This window comes from Camellia sinensis, chromosome 10 (assembly GCF_055761805.1).
Source record: "Camellia sinensis isolate YWXY chromosome 10, ASM5576180v1, whole genome shotgun sequence".
Classification (NCBI taxonomy): domain Eukaryota; kingdom Viridiplantae; phylum Streptophyta; class Magnoliopsida; order Ericales; family Theaceae; genus Camellia; species Camellia sinensis.
This window is the reverse complement of record NC_138970.1, coordinates 38,409,013-38,421,943: the sequence shown is the minus strand read 5'-3', so window position 1 is coordinate 38,421,943 and position 12,931 is coordinate 38,409,013. Positions and strand designations below refer to the sequence as shown.

The 12,931-nt window shown below is 34.9% G+C and overlaps 1 protein-coding gene across 2 annotated transcripts; it reads right to left on the bottom strand.

Annotated features, from left to right (window-relative positions):
* Window positions 1–4,003: 4,003 nt before the first annotated feature.
* LOC114284360 (potassium channel KAT3-like) lies at window positions 4,004–12,584 on the bottom strand. 2 transcript variants are annotated; one of them, XM_082891277.1, is made up of 9 exons: window positions 12,239–12,584; window positions 11,166–11,293; window positions 8,616–8,855; window positions 7,847–7,945; window positions 7,740–7,772; window positions 6,851–7,036; window positions 6,423–6,491; window positions 5,021–5,146; window positions 4,004–4,911 (listed from the first exon to the last, which is right to left on the bottom strand). In XM_082891277.1, exons 3-8 carry the CDS (start codon window positions 8,784–8,786, stop codon window positions 5,078–5,080), a joined length of 627 nt encoding a protein of 208 aa, XP_082747403.1. In that variant the 5' UTR covers window positions 8,787–8,855; window positions 11,166–11,293; window positions 12,239–12,584; the 3' UTR covers window positions 4,004–4,911; window positions 5,021–5,077. The 2 variants fall into 2 exon arrangements, with proteins under 2 accessions (XP_082747403.1, XP_082747404.1); XM_082891278.1 differs by having other exon boundaries at window positions 5,021–5,211; window positions 8,616–11,293.
* Window positions 12,585–12,931: the final 347 nt, after the last annotated feature.

The window sequence follows — 12,931 nt, the reverse complement described above, 5'->3', positions numbered from 1 at the left end:
ATGTGTGTGTGTGCAATCCATGAGAGGTCACTGAGCTAGAGTTAATCATAGTGGTGATCGGATGGCTGGACCTCCATCAAGAGTAACTCAACAATACAGAGAAAAGTCAAACCACTAGGAATCACGGGGTATTTGTTGAGTAAATGCGAAGGCTCCCCCTCAATCAATGAGTCCCATTTTTTATTTTATTTTTTTATATATATATTTTTTTATTTTTCTTATGGGCACTCACTAGTGGCTTTCACTCTCAAGAGTATGGAAACCAAACCAGAGAAGAATGAAATCATAAAGGATGGCCTGGTTGGTGCCTCTGAGGTAGCCTTTTCCTAATGCCCGGACTTCAAGGAACTAAGGGAGAACCGTGGAAGTGAAAAACAGATGGTAGATAGTTAAGAGACTCAACATCACCCATGATATGCTAGTATCGGTCAATTCCACTGTAAAAGTACAAGAAACACTATTAGTGGTCCATAGAGAACTTTGATCACATGTGCGGAAACCCCTGCAACAATTAATCTCAAGGATGTGTACAGAATGAGGTCATGAGGTTAATGAGCATGGGCATTCAAAATTAGCTATGACCAATGATCAATGAGATCTTGTAAGCAGCATGAGTAGCGTATATAAAAAGTTGGATGCAAGTACAACAGATATCAATGACATTGAGATTATAACATCCAAGCATACATAAGGCAAAAAACACTTTCACCTACTCAAGTAACAAGTAACACTCTAGTGATCGAGCATGACACCCAAGGTCTTTCTAAGGAACTCAAACCGAAGAAGATCAAGGGGTTTTGTAAAGATATCAGCTTTTTGATGCTCAGTGGGTATATGCTCAAGAACAACAAGGCCCTCTTCCACTAACTCTCGAATAAAATGATGACGAATGTCAATGTGTTTGGTGCGAGAGTGTTGGACAGGATTTTTTGAAATGTTTATGGCACTTGTGTTATCACAGAAAAGAGTAAGAGTGTTCTGTTCTATCCCATAGTCATGAAGCATTTGCCTCATCCACAACATTTGTGCACAACAACTCCCTGCAGCAATGTACTCAGCCTCAGCAGTCGAAAGAGAAATGGCATTTTGCTTTTTACTATGCCAGGAAACCAGATTGTTCCCAAGGTAAAAACACCCCCCGGATGTACTTTTCCTATCATCAGCACACCCTGCCCAGTCGGCATCAGAAAAACCAGTAATCTCAACTGTAGTATCAGTAGAAAACCAAACCCCATACCCCAAAGTCCCATTAACATATTTAATGATGCGTTTGACAGCAAGTAGATGAGACTCTTTAGGACTAGCTTGGTAACGGGCACAAACACCTACACTGAAAGCAATATCAGGATGACTGGCTGTGAGGTACAAAAGACTCCCTATCATACTCCTATAAAGGGTAGGATCAACATCAATACCAGAGGAATCTTTGGAGAGGTGAAGACTGGTGCTCATGGGAGTGCGTGCATGTTTGGCAGACTCAAGACCAAACTTAGACACCAGATTTTTTGCATACTTAGACTGAGACACAAAAATACCTGAAGGAGACTGTTTAATTTGAAGACCCAAAAAATAAGACAACTCTCCCATCATGCTCATCTCAAATTCATGTGCCATGCAATCCGAAAAATATTTCACAAGATGTTCAGCAGTGGATCCAAACACAATATCATCAACATAAATCTGAGCAACAAGAATATGAGACTTAGTATGTTTCACAAATAAAGTCTTATCTACACTACCCCTTTGAAAATCATTATCAAGAAGAAAGGTAGTAAGCCTATCGTACCAAGCTCGAGGGGCTTGTTCCAATCCATACAAAGCCTTGTCTAACTTGTAGACATGATTAGGACATTTAAGGTCCTCAAACCCTTTTGGTTGCTCAACATAAGCCTCTTCTCTCAAGTACCCATTCAGAAAGGCACTTTTCACATCCATTTGAAACAATTTAAAGCCAAGAAAACATGCAACACCAAGCAAAATACGAATAGATTCGAGACGTGCAACTAGGGCAAACGTCTCATCATAGTCAACACCCTCTACTTGTGTGTAGCCTTGAGCAACCAACCTTGCTTTATTCTTAACAACTGTACCATTCTCATCAGATTTATTTTTAAAGATCCACTTGGTACCTATCACATTCATGTCTCTAGGTCTGGGAACTAGAGTCCAAACTTTGTTACGTTCAAATTGACCTAATTCTTCATGCATAGCATTGACCCAACTATCATCTAGCAAGGCCTCTTTAAAATTCTTAGGTTCAATTAATGAAACATAACACATATGTGATACCTCATCCCGAATCTGTCTTCGGGTTTTCATTTGATCCGAGACACTTCCAATCACCTGTTGAGCTGGATGATTCAGTTTTACCCTTGCTGATGGCTTAAGCTCAGGACTTGTGGTGACAGAAGCAACAGGAGTGATGTCCCTAGGAGCACTCTTTGGACTTGACCTTACCTGTGAAGATGGTTCTGTAACCATTTCTTGTGATTGGTCCGCACCTTCTCCTTGATTTTGTGATTCCGTATCCAAGGTTGGAGACTTATCATTATCATCCTCATTTGTTGCTAGAGTAGGTGCACCTGTGTCATCTATAACCACATTGATAGATTCCATTAAAGATGAAGTTCGCAGGTTATAGACTCTAAAAGCCCTACTAGTGGTTGAATACCCTATAAAAATACCTTCATCACTTCGGGAGTCAAATTTGCCCAAAGGCTCTCTATCTTTGAAGATGTAACACTTACTCCCAAAAGTTTTGAAGTATTCACTACAAGAAGTTGGGTCTTGAATGACGAAATTTTTTTGTCTCCAAAGAGCTAATTTCGTCACTATAGATATTTGTGAGGAAATATTTTCGTCACCAGTTTCGTCATTGAATGTTTGTCACTAAAAACCACCGTGACGAAAAATAATTTCGTCACCAATGAAATTACTTCAGTGACGAAATTTTTTGTCACCAATAAAACAATATTTTGTCGCCAAAAATTCTCATTTTTGTCACCAAATAATTATTCAGTATCATATTTATAACTTTAGTTGACGAATAAATTTGTCACATATGTTGATCATTGATGAGGAAATAATTTCGTCACAGTAAGATGTAAAGGTGACGAAATTTTTTGTCTCCAAAAGTCATGCATGGGTGACGAAATATATTTCGTCGCAAATATATACACACGTGACGAAATTTTTAATCACCAAACAATAAAATCAATGAAAACTTTCATATATAAACTGTAATAAATTTTATCACAAAAAATATTTATTAGCGACGAATAATCACTTTGTCATAATAACAAGTACAAATGACGAAACAAATTCGTCACTAAACTTGTTTCATATTTTATATTTCAATTTAAATTATTATTTCACAAATATCCCTGCTCATATCCTAATAACTTTTTAATTGTACTAAGAAATCCACTAACTATTATACACCACTCCATAAAAAAAATTCACTAAAAAATTTATATTATAAATCAAAATATATCCATTAAACAAATTTAATAATAATCCATTAAGTAAAACAAAAAAAACATCATAACAAATTCCAAAATGAACTAACGTGGAGTCCACAAAAAAAAATCAACACGATCTTGATTTGCAACTCGAACTAAGTATCAGTTCACATAAAAATAAATAAATTCAACACTTGATCTTGATTTGCAAGTATACTTCCAAATGTCATCAAAACCAATCTGTAAAGAAAATAAATAAGGAAAACATTAATATATTGTCAATTACATCTAAACTCATATATAAATAATTTTATTGTATAAGCCAATTTAGTAGAAATATATATAACAATCCAAAACTTCAAAGAGTTGAAATTGTCTTTGATGATAAGTAACACGGATAACAGAAGATGCCAGAAGATGCCAAAAGAGTACATGAATATCCTGTATCACTAGCACTAATGTCAACAAGAACCAGAAAAAATCAAAGAACTTGTTTCACACAAACTAATCAGCATTTTTATTTATCTAAATATTTTCCTATTTTATTTTTAACCTCAACGAGGCAAAAGGTCAAAACACATAGCTTTCAGGTTTCTTTGGTCACCAAGTTTCCTAGTGTTCAAGCTAGATTCTAACATAATTGGCATTGTGTAACATATATCTTGAATAAATTTAATGTTGAATGTCCTCAAGTATGATTTCCAAGGCATTTCCCTCTCATTGTTCTAGAGCCGAAAGTTTAAATTCCTAGGAACACTATACCAAAGCCCAAGTATGAACTAAAAAAGTCCAGATCTGACATTCCTACATCATCAATATAATGATTATTTGAATATAAAATTCCAATATTTGACTTTGATCCACATCCATGATACACATTATCTTTTCACAGTTTAATAAGTAGTTCGTGGTCTTTGATCATACTAAAGCCTCTCTGCATAAAAATCAATACATAAGATTAAAATTTGTTGCCTATAGCTTTGACATACAGATTTTAATTTCATGAAATCTATCTAAGTTGATTAAATGAGCAACCTCATTCCAAATCTGCTGCATTTCAATAAGTGAGAAATCAAGTTGAACTATGCAGTAATAACTAAAATGCCTCTATTAGAGATACAGGGAACATATTATTATTTTGTCCACATTAAGAATAACAACAGTAGGAGGGCATAAAGAAAAGAAAACATATTAATGAACCCATATCAACAATTAGTAGCCCATAAGAATCAAACAGCAACCAGAACCTAAACAAAGAGGGAAGGAGAGAGAGAGAGAGAGAGAGAGAGAGAGAGAGATTACGTTAGGTGAAGGGCAATAAAATGCTTGCTTCTCATCCTCATTCGATGGACCAATTGTTCACCCATTTCAGTTATGGGATCATTACATTAACTGTCTATCATCTTTATAGAAAAATATCCTTGATAGTTAGTTGATTGGGCATGTTTGCCTGTAAGAATATAAAGCTATAATTGTGAAGGTTTGGAAATAATTACATAGATGCTACATGGTTTATAGCAAAATGATTCTATTATTATATATCAATGAATAACACATACCAAGTCTCTCAGAATGACCATGATGTTTCTGCACAATAATATCACGCTTTCTATACTCTACAACCTCATCATCCTCTTGGTATTACAGTAACTTAACAGCATTTGGAGCATTATAAGCGCAGGGATCTACAGATGGATCAGCGCAAACAAAAATATGATGAGTGTCCAAGTCAGCAACTATTCTCAAACTTCTGCAGAACACCAAATATGGAGTTAAAGCCCTAATAGCAATCAAAAGGGTAATGATGTGTGGATCCAAGTTATTCAAAATCACATTTTTCCATTTTTTCCTTCAATTTCCGAGCAAGCAAACACATTAATAGAGAGATTGAAGCAGCCAAATATAAAAAGAGAGCCAACACATACAGAAATTAATCCAACATATTATCACAAATTTCCACTCAATCACATATAATACGTACCAAATGACTCCAAAATCTATAAACTGGTATTTTTCTCACATTTGTCTTATTTTATTTCAACACTAGGACATTTTATCTTCCAATTTCAAATTTACCAGTTCTTGCCTCAACAAATTCAAACTTGCTGATAATCAATGAAACAGTAAATTTGAAACAAATCTAGGAATCAAAACTTTTCATTCAATCGAAACAAATACCAATCCACAGATGCTATATGTTGAACTCACAAAACAACAAAATTCACCAAATGTAGCAATAATTGAAGACTGAATGGTGACAATAGGAACTAGTTGATTTCCCAAACAAGAAGAACAATATACATACAAAGCAATTAATTTTCCAATTCAGAGTAGGTTCAAATGAATATTCGATGTAATAGAGTAACTAAATTCAAATCAACAATAAAATCTAAAAACTAGTAAAATCCATTAACTAAATTCAAATCCACTAAAATCAATTGATGATTAGTAAATAGTATGTATTTAAAGTCAATTCAAGCATGGAAATAGAAATATTGATAATACTTGATAAAATGATCATTCATCAAATAGTCCATAAGCGCTCCTTCTGCCATGTTGAATTGGCTTAATTCTTGGATAGGAATATCTTATCAAGTTAAACTGATATGATAGTATTCGATTTTAGGTGACATTTATGTAGTATTAAAAACATAGCATCAATAGCAACTCCTCTGTTAGACTAATATACACACTACTAGTTCTATTGCACACCCAATTCTATTGTTATTTCTGTCTTTTTGATTGTGTTGGATTGTATCCTGAACTCCAAGCATGCAACTTGATAAAAAATGAATGTACTAATTCCTTGCTTAACAACTTTCCTGTACCGTACACATCTAAAGTAAATTGTCAAAAGTGTAAAATTTCAGGTATCTTTCTTTATAGGCACAGGTAAACTCAGATTCTGATTTATTATTGATATATGTTTTATGCAAGTCTATGTCCAAGGCAAAGAATTACCTCTGTATTGAACTCATCCAACAAATCTTTTACAAATGGCATCTCTTCGAGCAACTCGTTCTTTAATCCCTTCAAATATTGAGCAAGGAATGCAGGTAGAGTCAGTCAGCATAAAAGTTTATTTGCATGTGAAGCTAATTTAAGGGTTGAGTGGGGAACTCTGATAGTGGAAACACTGGTGGATGGCCCATCAAATTCAAACCTCGCCACATGATGACCTAAAAATAGTTTTCCAATGCTTAGAAAAAAAAATTGCTTTTCAATTTTTTGGGCACTGTGTGTACAGTTTCCTGGGAGAAGTTGGTAGTTTAATCACTAACTTCTTGTGCTATGTACTTGTCAGATGTATCACTGATAATATCTAGAAACATAAGAAAATATAACATTTTTAAAACCTCAATTCTCAATAATATAAAAAAATTCCAGACCTGTATAAAGTTGGAGATTATTATCTTTCCATCTGGATTATGTGGCTGCACCATTTGCTTGAATTGATGATGACTAATCTGGATGACCTGAGAAAGTCTCTTAGTTCTCACCGTAAAAGGTTGTGGGATATTGAAAAGTACCCCTATTTCTCCTGCCATGTCTGCAACCCCTAATTTTGACAAGAACTGGAAATCCCATTTGAACTAAGTTAACATTAAATACAACTCTTTGTTCTGTTAGTTCAATGATTCAAATGTAGAAAAAATGGAATAACTAGGATTTATTTCAGCAGATAGGAAACTTTCATCAGTTTGGTCTCATATAAGATCATCTTGTGATTTCCTTCGTTGAATGGATTTTTTTTCTAGTGAAATTTCTACATATTACAATTTTTAGGTTGGTGTTGGTCATTCTTTGCCTTGCATGTTACATAGCAACTAGAAAGGTTACTGTTTTCCTATGACAAATCAAAACTATATGCAACGTAGCTGTGAAATGAAACCACAGTTACAGATTGGTTTTGGCTCTCCATTTTATTTTCTTTTGAAGTAATATGTTTTTGTGTGCAAGTAATTGTGTATGTGAGACTCAATGTGGGTTGATTAGTAGTTTCCTGTGCATGACATATTGTGTCCCATTACAATCACCATCATTTTCTAGTTTTACTGTTCTACATTTTTTTCCCCCCCTGCAATAGGTGTTTTTCCATAAAAAAATTGTGGATCTTTGTAGAAACAAGGACCTTGATTTGTCAGTCAATGCAGAAGTTCATTACTAATTTCTTAGACATGGTCAATCATGCATCTTCCGTTGTTGTTTTTTGTCTTTGCAATACTCACGCATTGAACATATCAGCTCCATTTCATTGAAAAAAAAGTAAAACCATACCTGCTCCGTGCCATTTTTGTATATCACGACATCCTGCATTTCAGATGGTCAGATTTTGCTTCTGGTAGTGTACATAGAATAACATGTGAAAGGAGAAGTAACCATACCACTGCTCCAGATACTAGAATGTAGAAATCCGTAGGTATCTCATTTTGTAAGTTGATATCAACCTTTGGTGGAAAATATTTTGCTTTCATTTCGGACACCTGAGAGGAGAAGATGCCACAAGATGCTGCTTAATTAGATGACAATCTGGTTACTCTGAATTTAAAATTTCCACATTGATTTTGGCTCCTGCTATATGGACTCATTATGCATCCTGGATGTGTGTATGGACTGTCTATCAGACACTTCTTCTTCCCTATGTAGGACATGGAGACATGATGTTTTAAGTATCTGAATTCTTCTTAAACGTTTACACTAAAATGTTATTGTATCATATTATGTTTGACATGGATGCCTCTAGCCTCGTATTGGTAGTATCCATGGAACAGAAGAACAATTTAGTGAAACATCATAATGAAATGCTGGAGCTAGGAATTGTTTACCCTTTTTTTTTCCCCTTTCTAAACATGTATGTATTTGACATGGGTACTTCACCCTACTTTGGAATATTCATATATTACCAACAATATATACATATATATATATATTCTTAACAAACATTCTCTTGGCTTCAAGGAACACATAACTAATAGTTTGTCTATTATTATGTCATGTTGAGTCTGAAATAGGTACTTCACATTTTGAAGTGTCAATGTGCTCAGTTAATAATATTCTTATTGTTGTTATTGTTTTGTTGCTGTTAAACTAGCGTAATTACTATAATATTGCAACATGATCTATAATGTGAAGGAGAGGGAAAAGATATTGTACCAGTTGGATGATAAGGTCTTCAGAAACTCCTTTGAAGAGATAGGCATTTTCCACAGTTCCATGAAAAAGATGCTGAGCAATACTTGATCTAATTGCCTTAGGTAGGTCTTCAAGCACTTCCTCCTGTTGTAATTCTACTGTCCTAAATTTCAGTTGCATATTTGCCAGCATTTGCTCTTTCAAACTTTTCGGAAGTCGATTCTTGCTTGCATATCGCAAAATCTGATTGATGGTGTCCCTCTATAAAGCCATTATTAGATAATACTCATAATAGTGTAGTCTAGTAGATTGGGGAGGCACACTTCTGAAAAGTTGAGGGTCTGGTCATTTTGATTCCCTCCCCACACTAGAGAGAGAGAGAGAGAGAGAGAGAGAACCGTGACTCCAAAAGTCAAATGTGTTCATAAAAAGGGTTTTAGAGGAATTACCATGGCAAAGGTTCGGACTAAAATTACCATGGCAAAGGGTTTTAGAGGAATTACCATGGCAAGGGTTTTAGAATTGTATTTCCATGAACAACACATAATGAGAGTGAAAATAAAAATTCAAAAGACTCAAACCCCATTATAGAATAAAACACAACTAGAAACAATCTACTATCACTAAGACCACAAGCTCTGCTTAAATTGTTGTTCTTTTGTTACCTAGAACCAACAAACTAATTAATAGGCACCAATCAAAACATGAATTGATTATATTCAAAACCTAAATTCTAGCCATTTCATAGAGATGGCAATGAACATGACACTAAAAATCCTGTCCAGTAGAAACAAGCTCTCCATAAGATAACAGAGCCATCATTGTGAGAGAAGGTAAAGAGAGCATCAATTCATGTCAAACACTATTTTCTTTTCTGTAAAAAATTAAAAACCTTCCGGGAATAACAGTCAATCTCTGAACCCCATACAAGAAAGTCACTTTTTTCCAAAATCTAAAAGAGCCAATCTTTTACCATAACATTAATTTTTAGTACAACGGTAAGTAAACCTTATTATTATTATCAAAGAACCTATGTTGGCATACTCACACATTAGGGGAAACCAAACCAGCCCTTTGCCGCAAATTATTAAAAGAATAAATAAATAATGGTGCGGCAATGACATTATGACAAGAAAACCTTTGCTAGAACCAGTAAGCTAGCCACTTAAGATATAAAGGTAGATGCAAAGTACACTGCTCACATAGGCATAAAATATTCATTCAAATGCTCAAAGCCCTTACAACATTAATCTAGTTCTTACAACTCAAACACCCAATATAAAAACAAACAGCAGATTCATTTCATCTATCCATCAGTTCAAGCACAGAAAGGGACAGATTCTACAGTGCATAAAAACAAACAGAAAAACAGAGAAGAGAAGGGAGGAGGGGGATATAAATATATATATATATATATACAGAGAGAGAGAGAGAGAGGCTAAACAAGGGTTTCAGGAAGAAGAAAGAGAAGAGAGAGTTGAAGCAGATTACAAATTGAAGCCAAGTTCAAGTCGAAGTAGTTGAAGCAGACTGCGTCCATGGACCTTTCTTCTAGTAAGGCGAAGCAGACTGCGTCAATGGATCTCCACCCATTCAATTGATTGAAGAAGTGTTTGAAGAAACCCTTCCCCTTCACCTACGTCTCCCTCTCTTCTTAGAAATTGTGTTTTTTTTCTTTTCTTTTTTTTGAATTGTATCAGTCTATTTGATAATAAAAAAATAAATTAAATATATTTTTTTTTCATAAGTGGTGCCAAAAAAATTGGGTTTTGGTGCCTGAAGTATTTTGGGATACCATTCACGACCCACATAGTAAGTCGTAAAAAGTGACTTATTTTTAATGACTGGCAGACGTGTGCCGTATATAACTGATGTATTAACGGCATGCTATATGTATGTCGTAGAAAGTTTTATCAATTACGGCACGCAATGCAACCCGTGAAAAAATTATCATTTTTACCATTAACAGCCTACGCAATAGACACGTCATGGTTAGTCTATTATTTACGACATGCAAAAAAAGCAAGTCGTAAAAGTGAGAAATTACGGCTTGCATGCATTGTATGTCGTTGATGTGGTGCCGTAAAAAGTCAATTTTGTTGTAGTGCAAATAGTTTATAGCAAATCTAGTTCACTCTAGACTTGGAAAAAGCCTCGAATTCCCAAGTTCAAAAGCAACTAAAGATCCCTCATATCTTCTAGCTGACAAGAGCTTGCATAAGGAAACAAAATTGCAGTTTCTGCACCAAAACCTAATAAAATTAAGTCTGAACTATACCATTACTGATTAAAAAGAGAAAAAAGCATCACATAATTAACTTCAATACAAGTAACCACTGGCAAATGACAGTAAAGTAAGAAATTCGAGTTCCCTATTATCTCATTAAGTAGCTGAATCCAAAAATAGAATAAATTCTAGATAGCAAAATGATGTTTCACCCTATATGCAAAACAACTATGCCACGTAAACCAAGATTATGCTAGGCACAAAATTCTGCTAAAGCTATAAAGGTTAGGATCAGTTGATACCAAAAAATTAAAATAATCCTGTGTAAGGGAGATATTACTGACATGATAGAATGGTGGCGAACTGTTTAGTCCCCCTCCTTTAGAACAGCAGCAGCAACAGCCTCCTATTTCTATTCAGTTATCTCTATTGTCCACCAGAAGCTATCAGCAATTTAGTCATCATGTTCCTTCTGTTTGGCATAAGAAAAGGAATTCTATTAGATGAAAAATGCTTGGCATAACACAAGGACATTCTATAGATCAAAGGTAAACAATGTCATAGTTAAAGCCCAAAAGAAAACTGCTTTTAAAATTAGGACCGACTCAAAAATCATCAATAAATATCAAATAACATGTGAAAGGGCATCTGAGACAAGTATAAGATTGAATCAGCACAGATATACACACAAACAACTGAAGTACATCAGTAATAAGACACTAACTTGATGGGTGAGTGAATGCTTAATTGTGTGGTGTATACCCATTTCGATTCAGTGGATATGGGTTCTGATACCCAGTTCTTGTACCAAAAATTTGTTCTCTTTGTCGGCATTTTCTGCTTCTCTGTCTCCACCCACTTTTTTCCTCTTTTCGATTTCTTCAAGAGATAACTTATCAGGTATTTCAAAACTCTTGTCTTCAATTTTCTTTTTCTATTTTTATGGTAATTAAAAAAATCTTACTCGTTTTAAAATCTTATGTTGTTTCTGATTATTATGTTTATTGCAGATTCAAAAGAAATGACAGGTCATCAGGGGACAACTCAAACCAATCGAAGGTTTCTTCTGCAGAAAACAGTCTTAAAGATTCGATTCCTATTGAGCCAAAAACAGAGTTACAACCGTGGATATACAGGGGTCGAATCCAAACAAGAAGACAAATGAATTTTCGGATGGGTTTGACCAAAAACAGACACCCGAGTTCTCTTTCAAATTCAAGTTTCCAACTTTTGAAGAATTCAATCAGAACAGGAAAAAAAATGGGGGTTCTATCAGCTTTGAAGTAGCCCCAGATTCGAGCATCGCTAAGTACGAGTTCAAGCCTGTTGTCAAGTGTTCAAGTATATGTATATAACAACAGCAACAGCAGCCTCTCACAGTGAAAGGAAGAGAAGAGAGATGAGATGAGTGCCTTACCGTCGAACTAGTCTCACCGCCGAAGATATGAGTGCACCATTCGCCTCTCACAACAATTGATTTTGATCCTCCCTCTATTTTGAGTGCATCGTTCGGCTGTGATCCTCTCTCTGTTTTGGGACACTGCAGTAAAGCTTTGAAGAACCTCGAAAGGGCATCAGGACCGCTGTGTTCGCCTTCGATCACCACAGCTATTCAGTTAATTAGCAGTCAATCAGAACAAGGTTTGAAGAGCCCCTTTCCCCTTCCAACGAATTTTGGAACCCTATTTCTTGTCCCTCTCTTTCCTCTATGTTACTTTATCATTATAACCCACTAGAACCAGAGAGGCAAGAGTCAGTGTATCCAAATCAGATAAGAATTCAGATAAGCACTGAAAAGAGCGAAAAATCCATATTCATGGCTTCAATAATTATTGGCAATCCCTAATGGAGGTACATAAAATACATTTAAACAAATTGGCAATCCCTAATTGAGGTATATAAAATACATTTATCTAGAATTTATCTGTGCCCTTAATCTTTATTTTTTTAGTAAATCTGTTACATTTAATATTTTCTGTTAATTGCATATAAAGCAAATAACATGAACGAGTTATTAACTTAACAAGTCTATATTCAAGTACTCATTTTTTCATAGCTAGTCTGAAAAAATAATATATGGGACACTATGTGTCTGAGTAGTTTTCAAAAT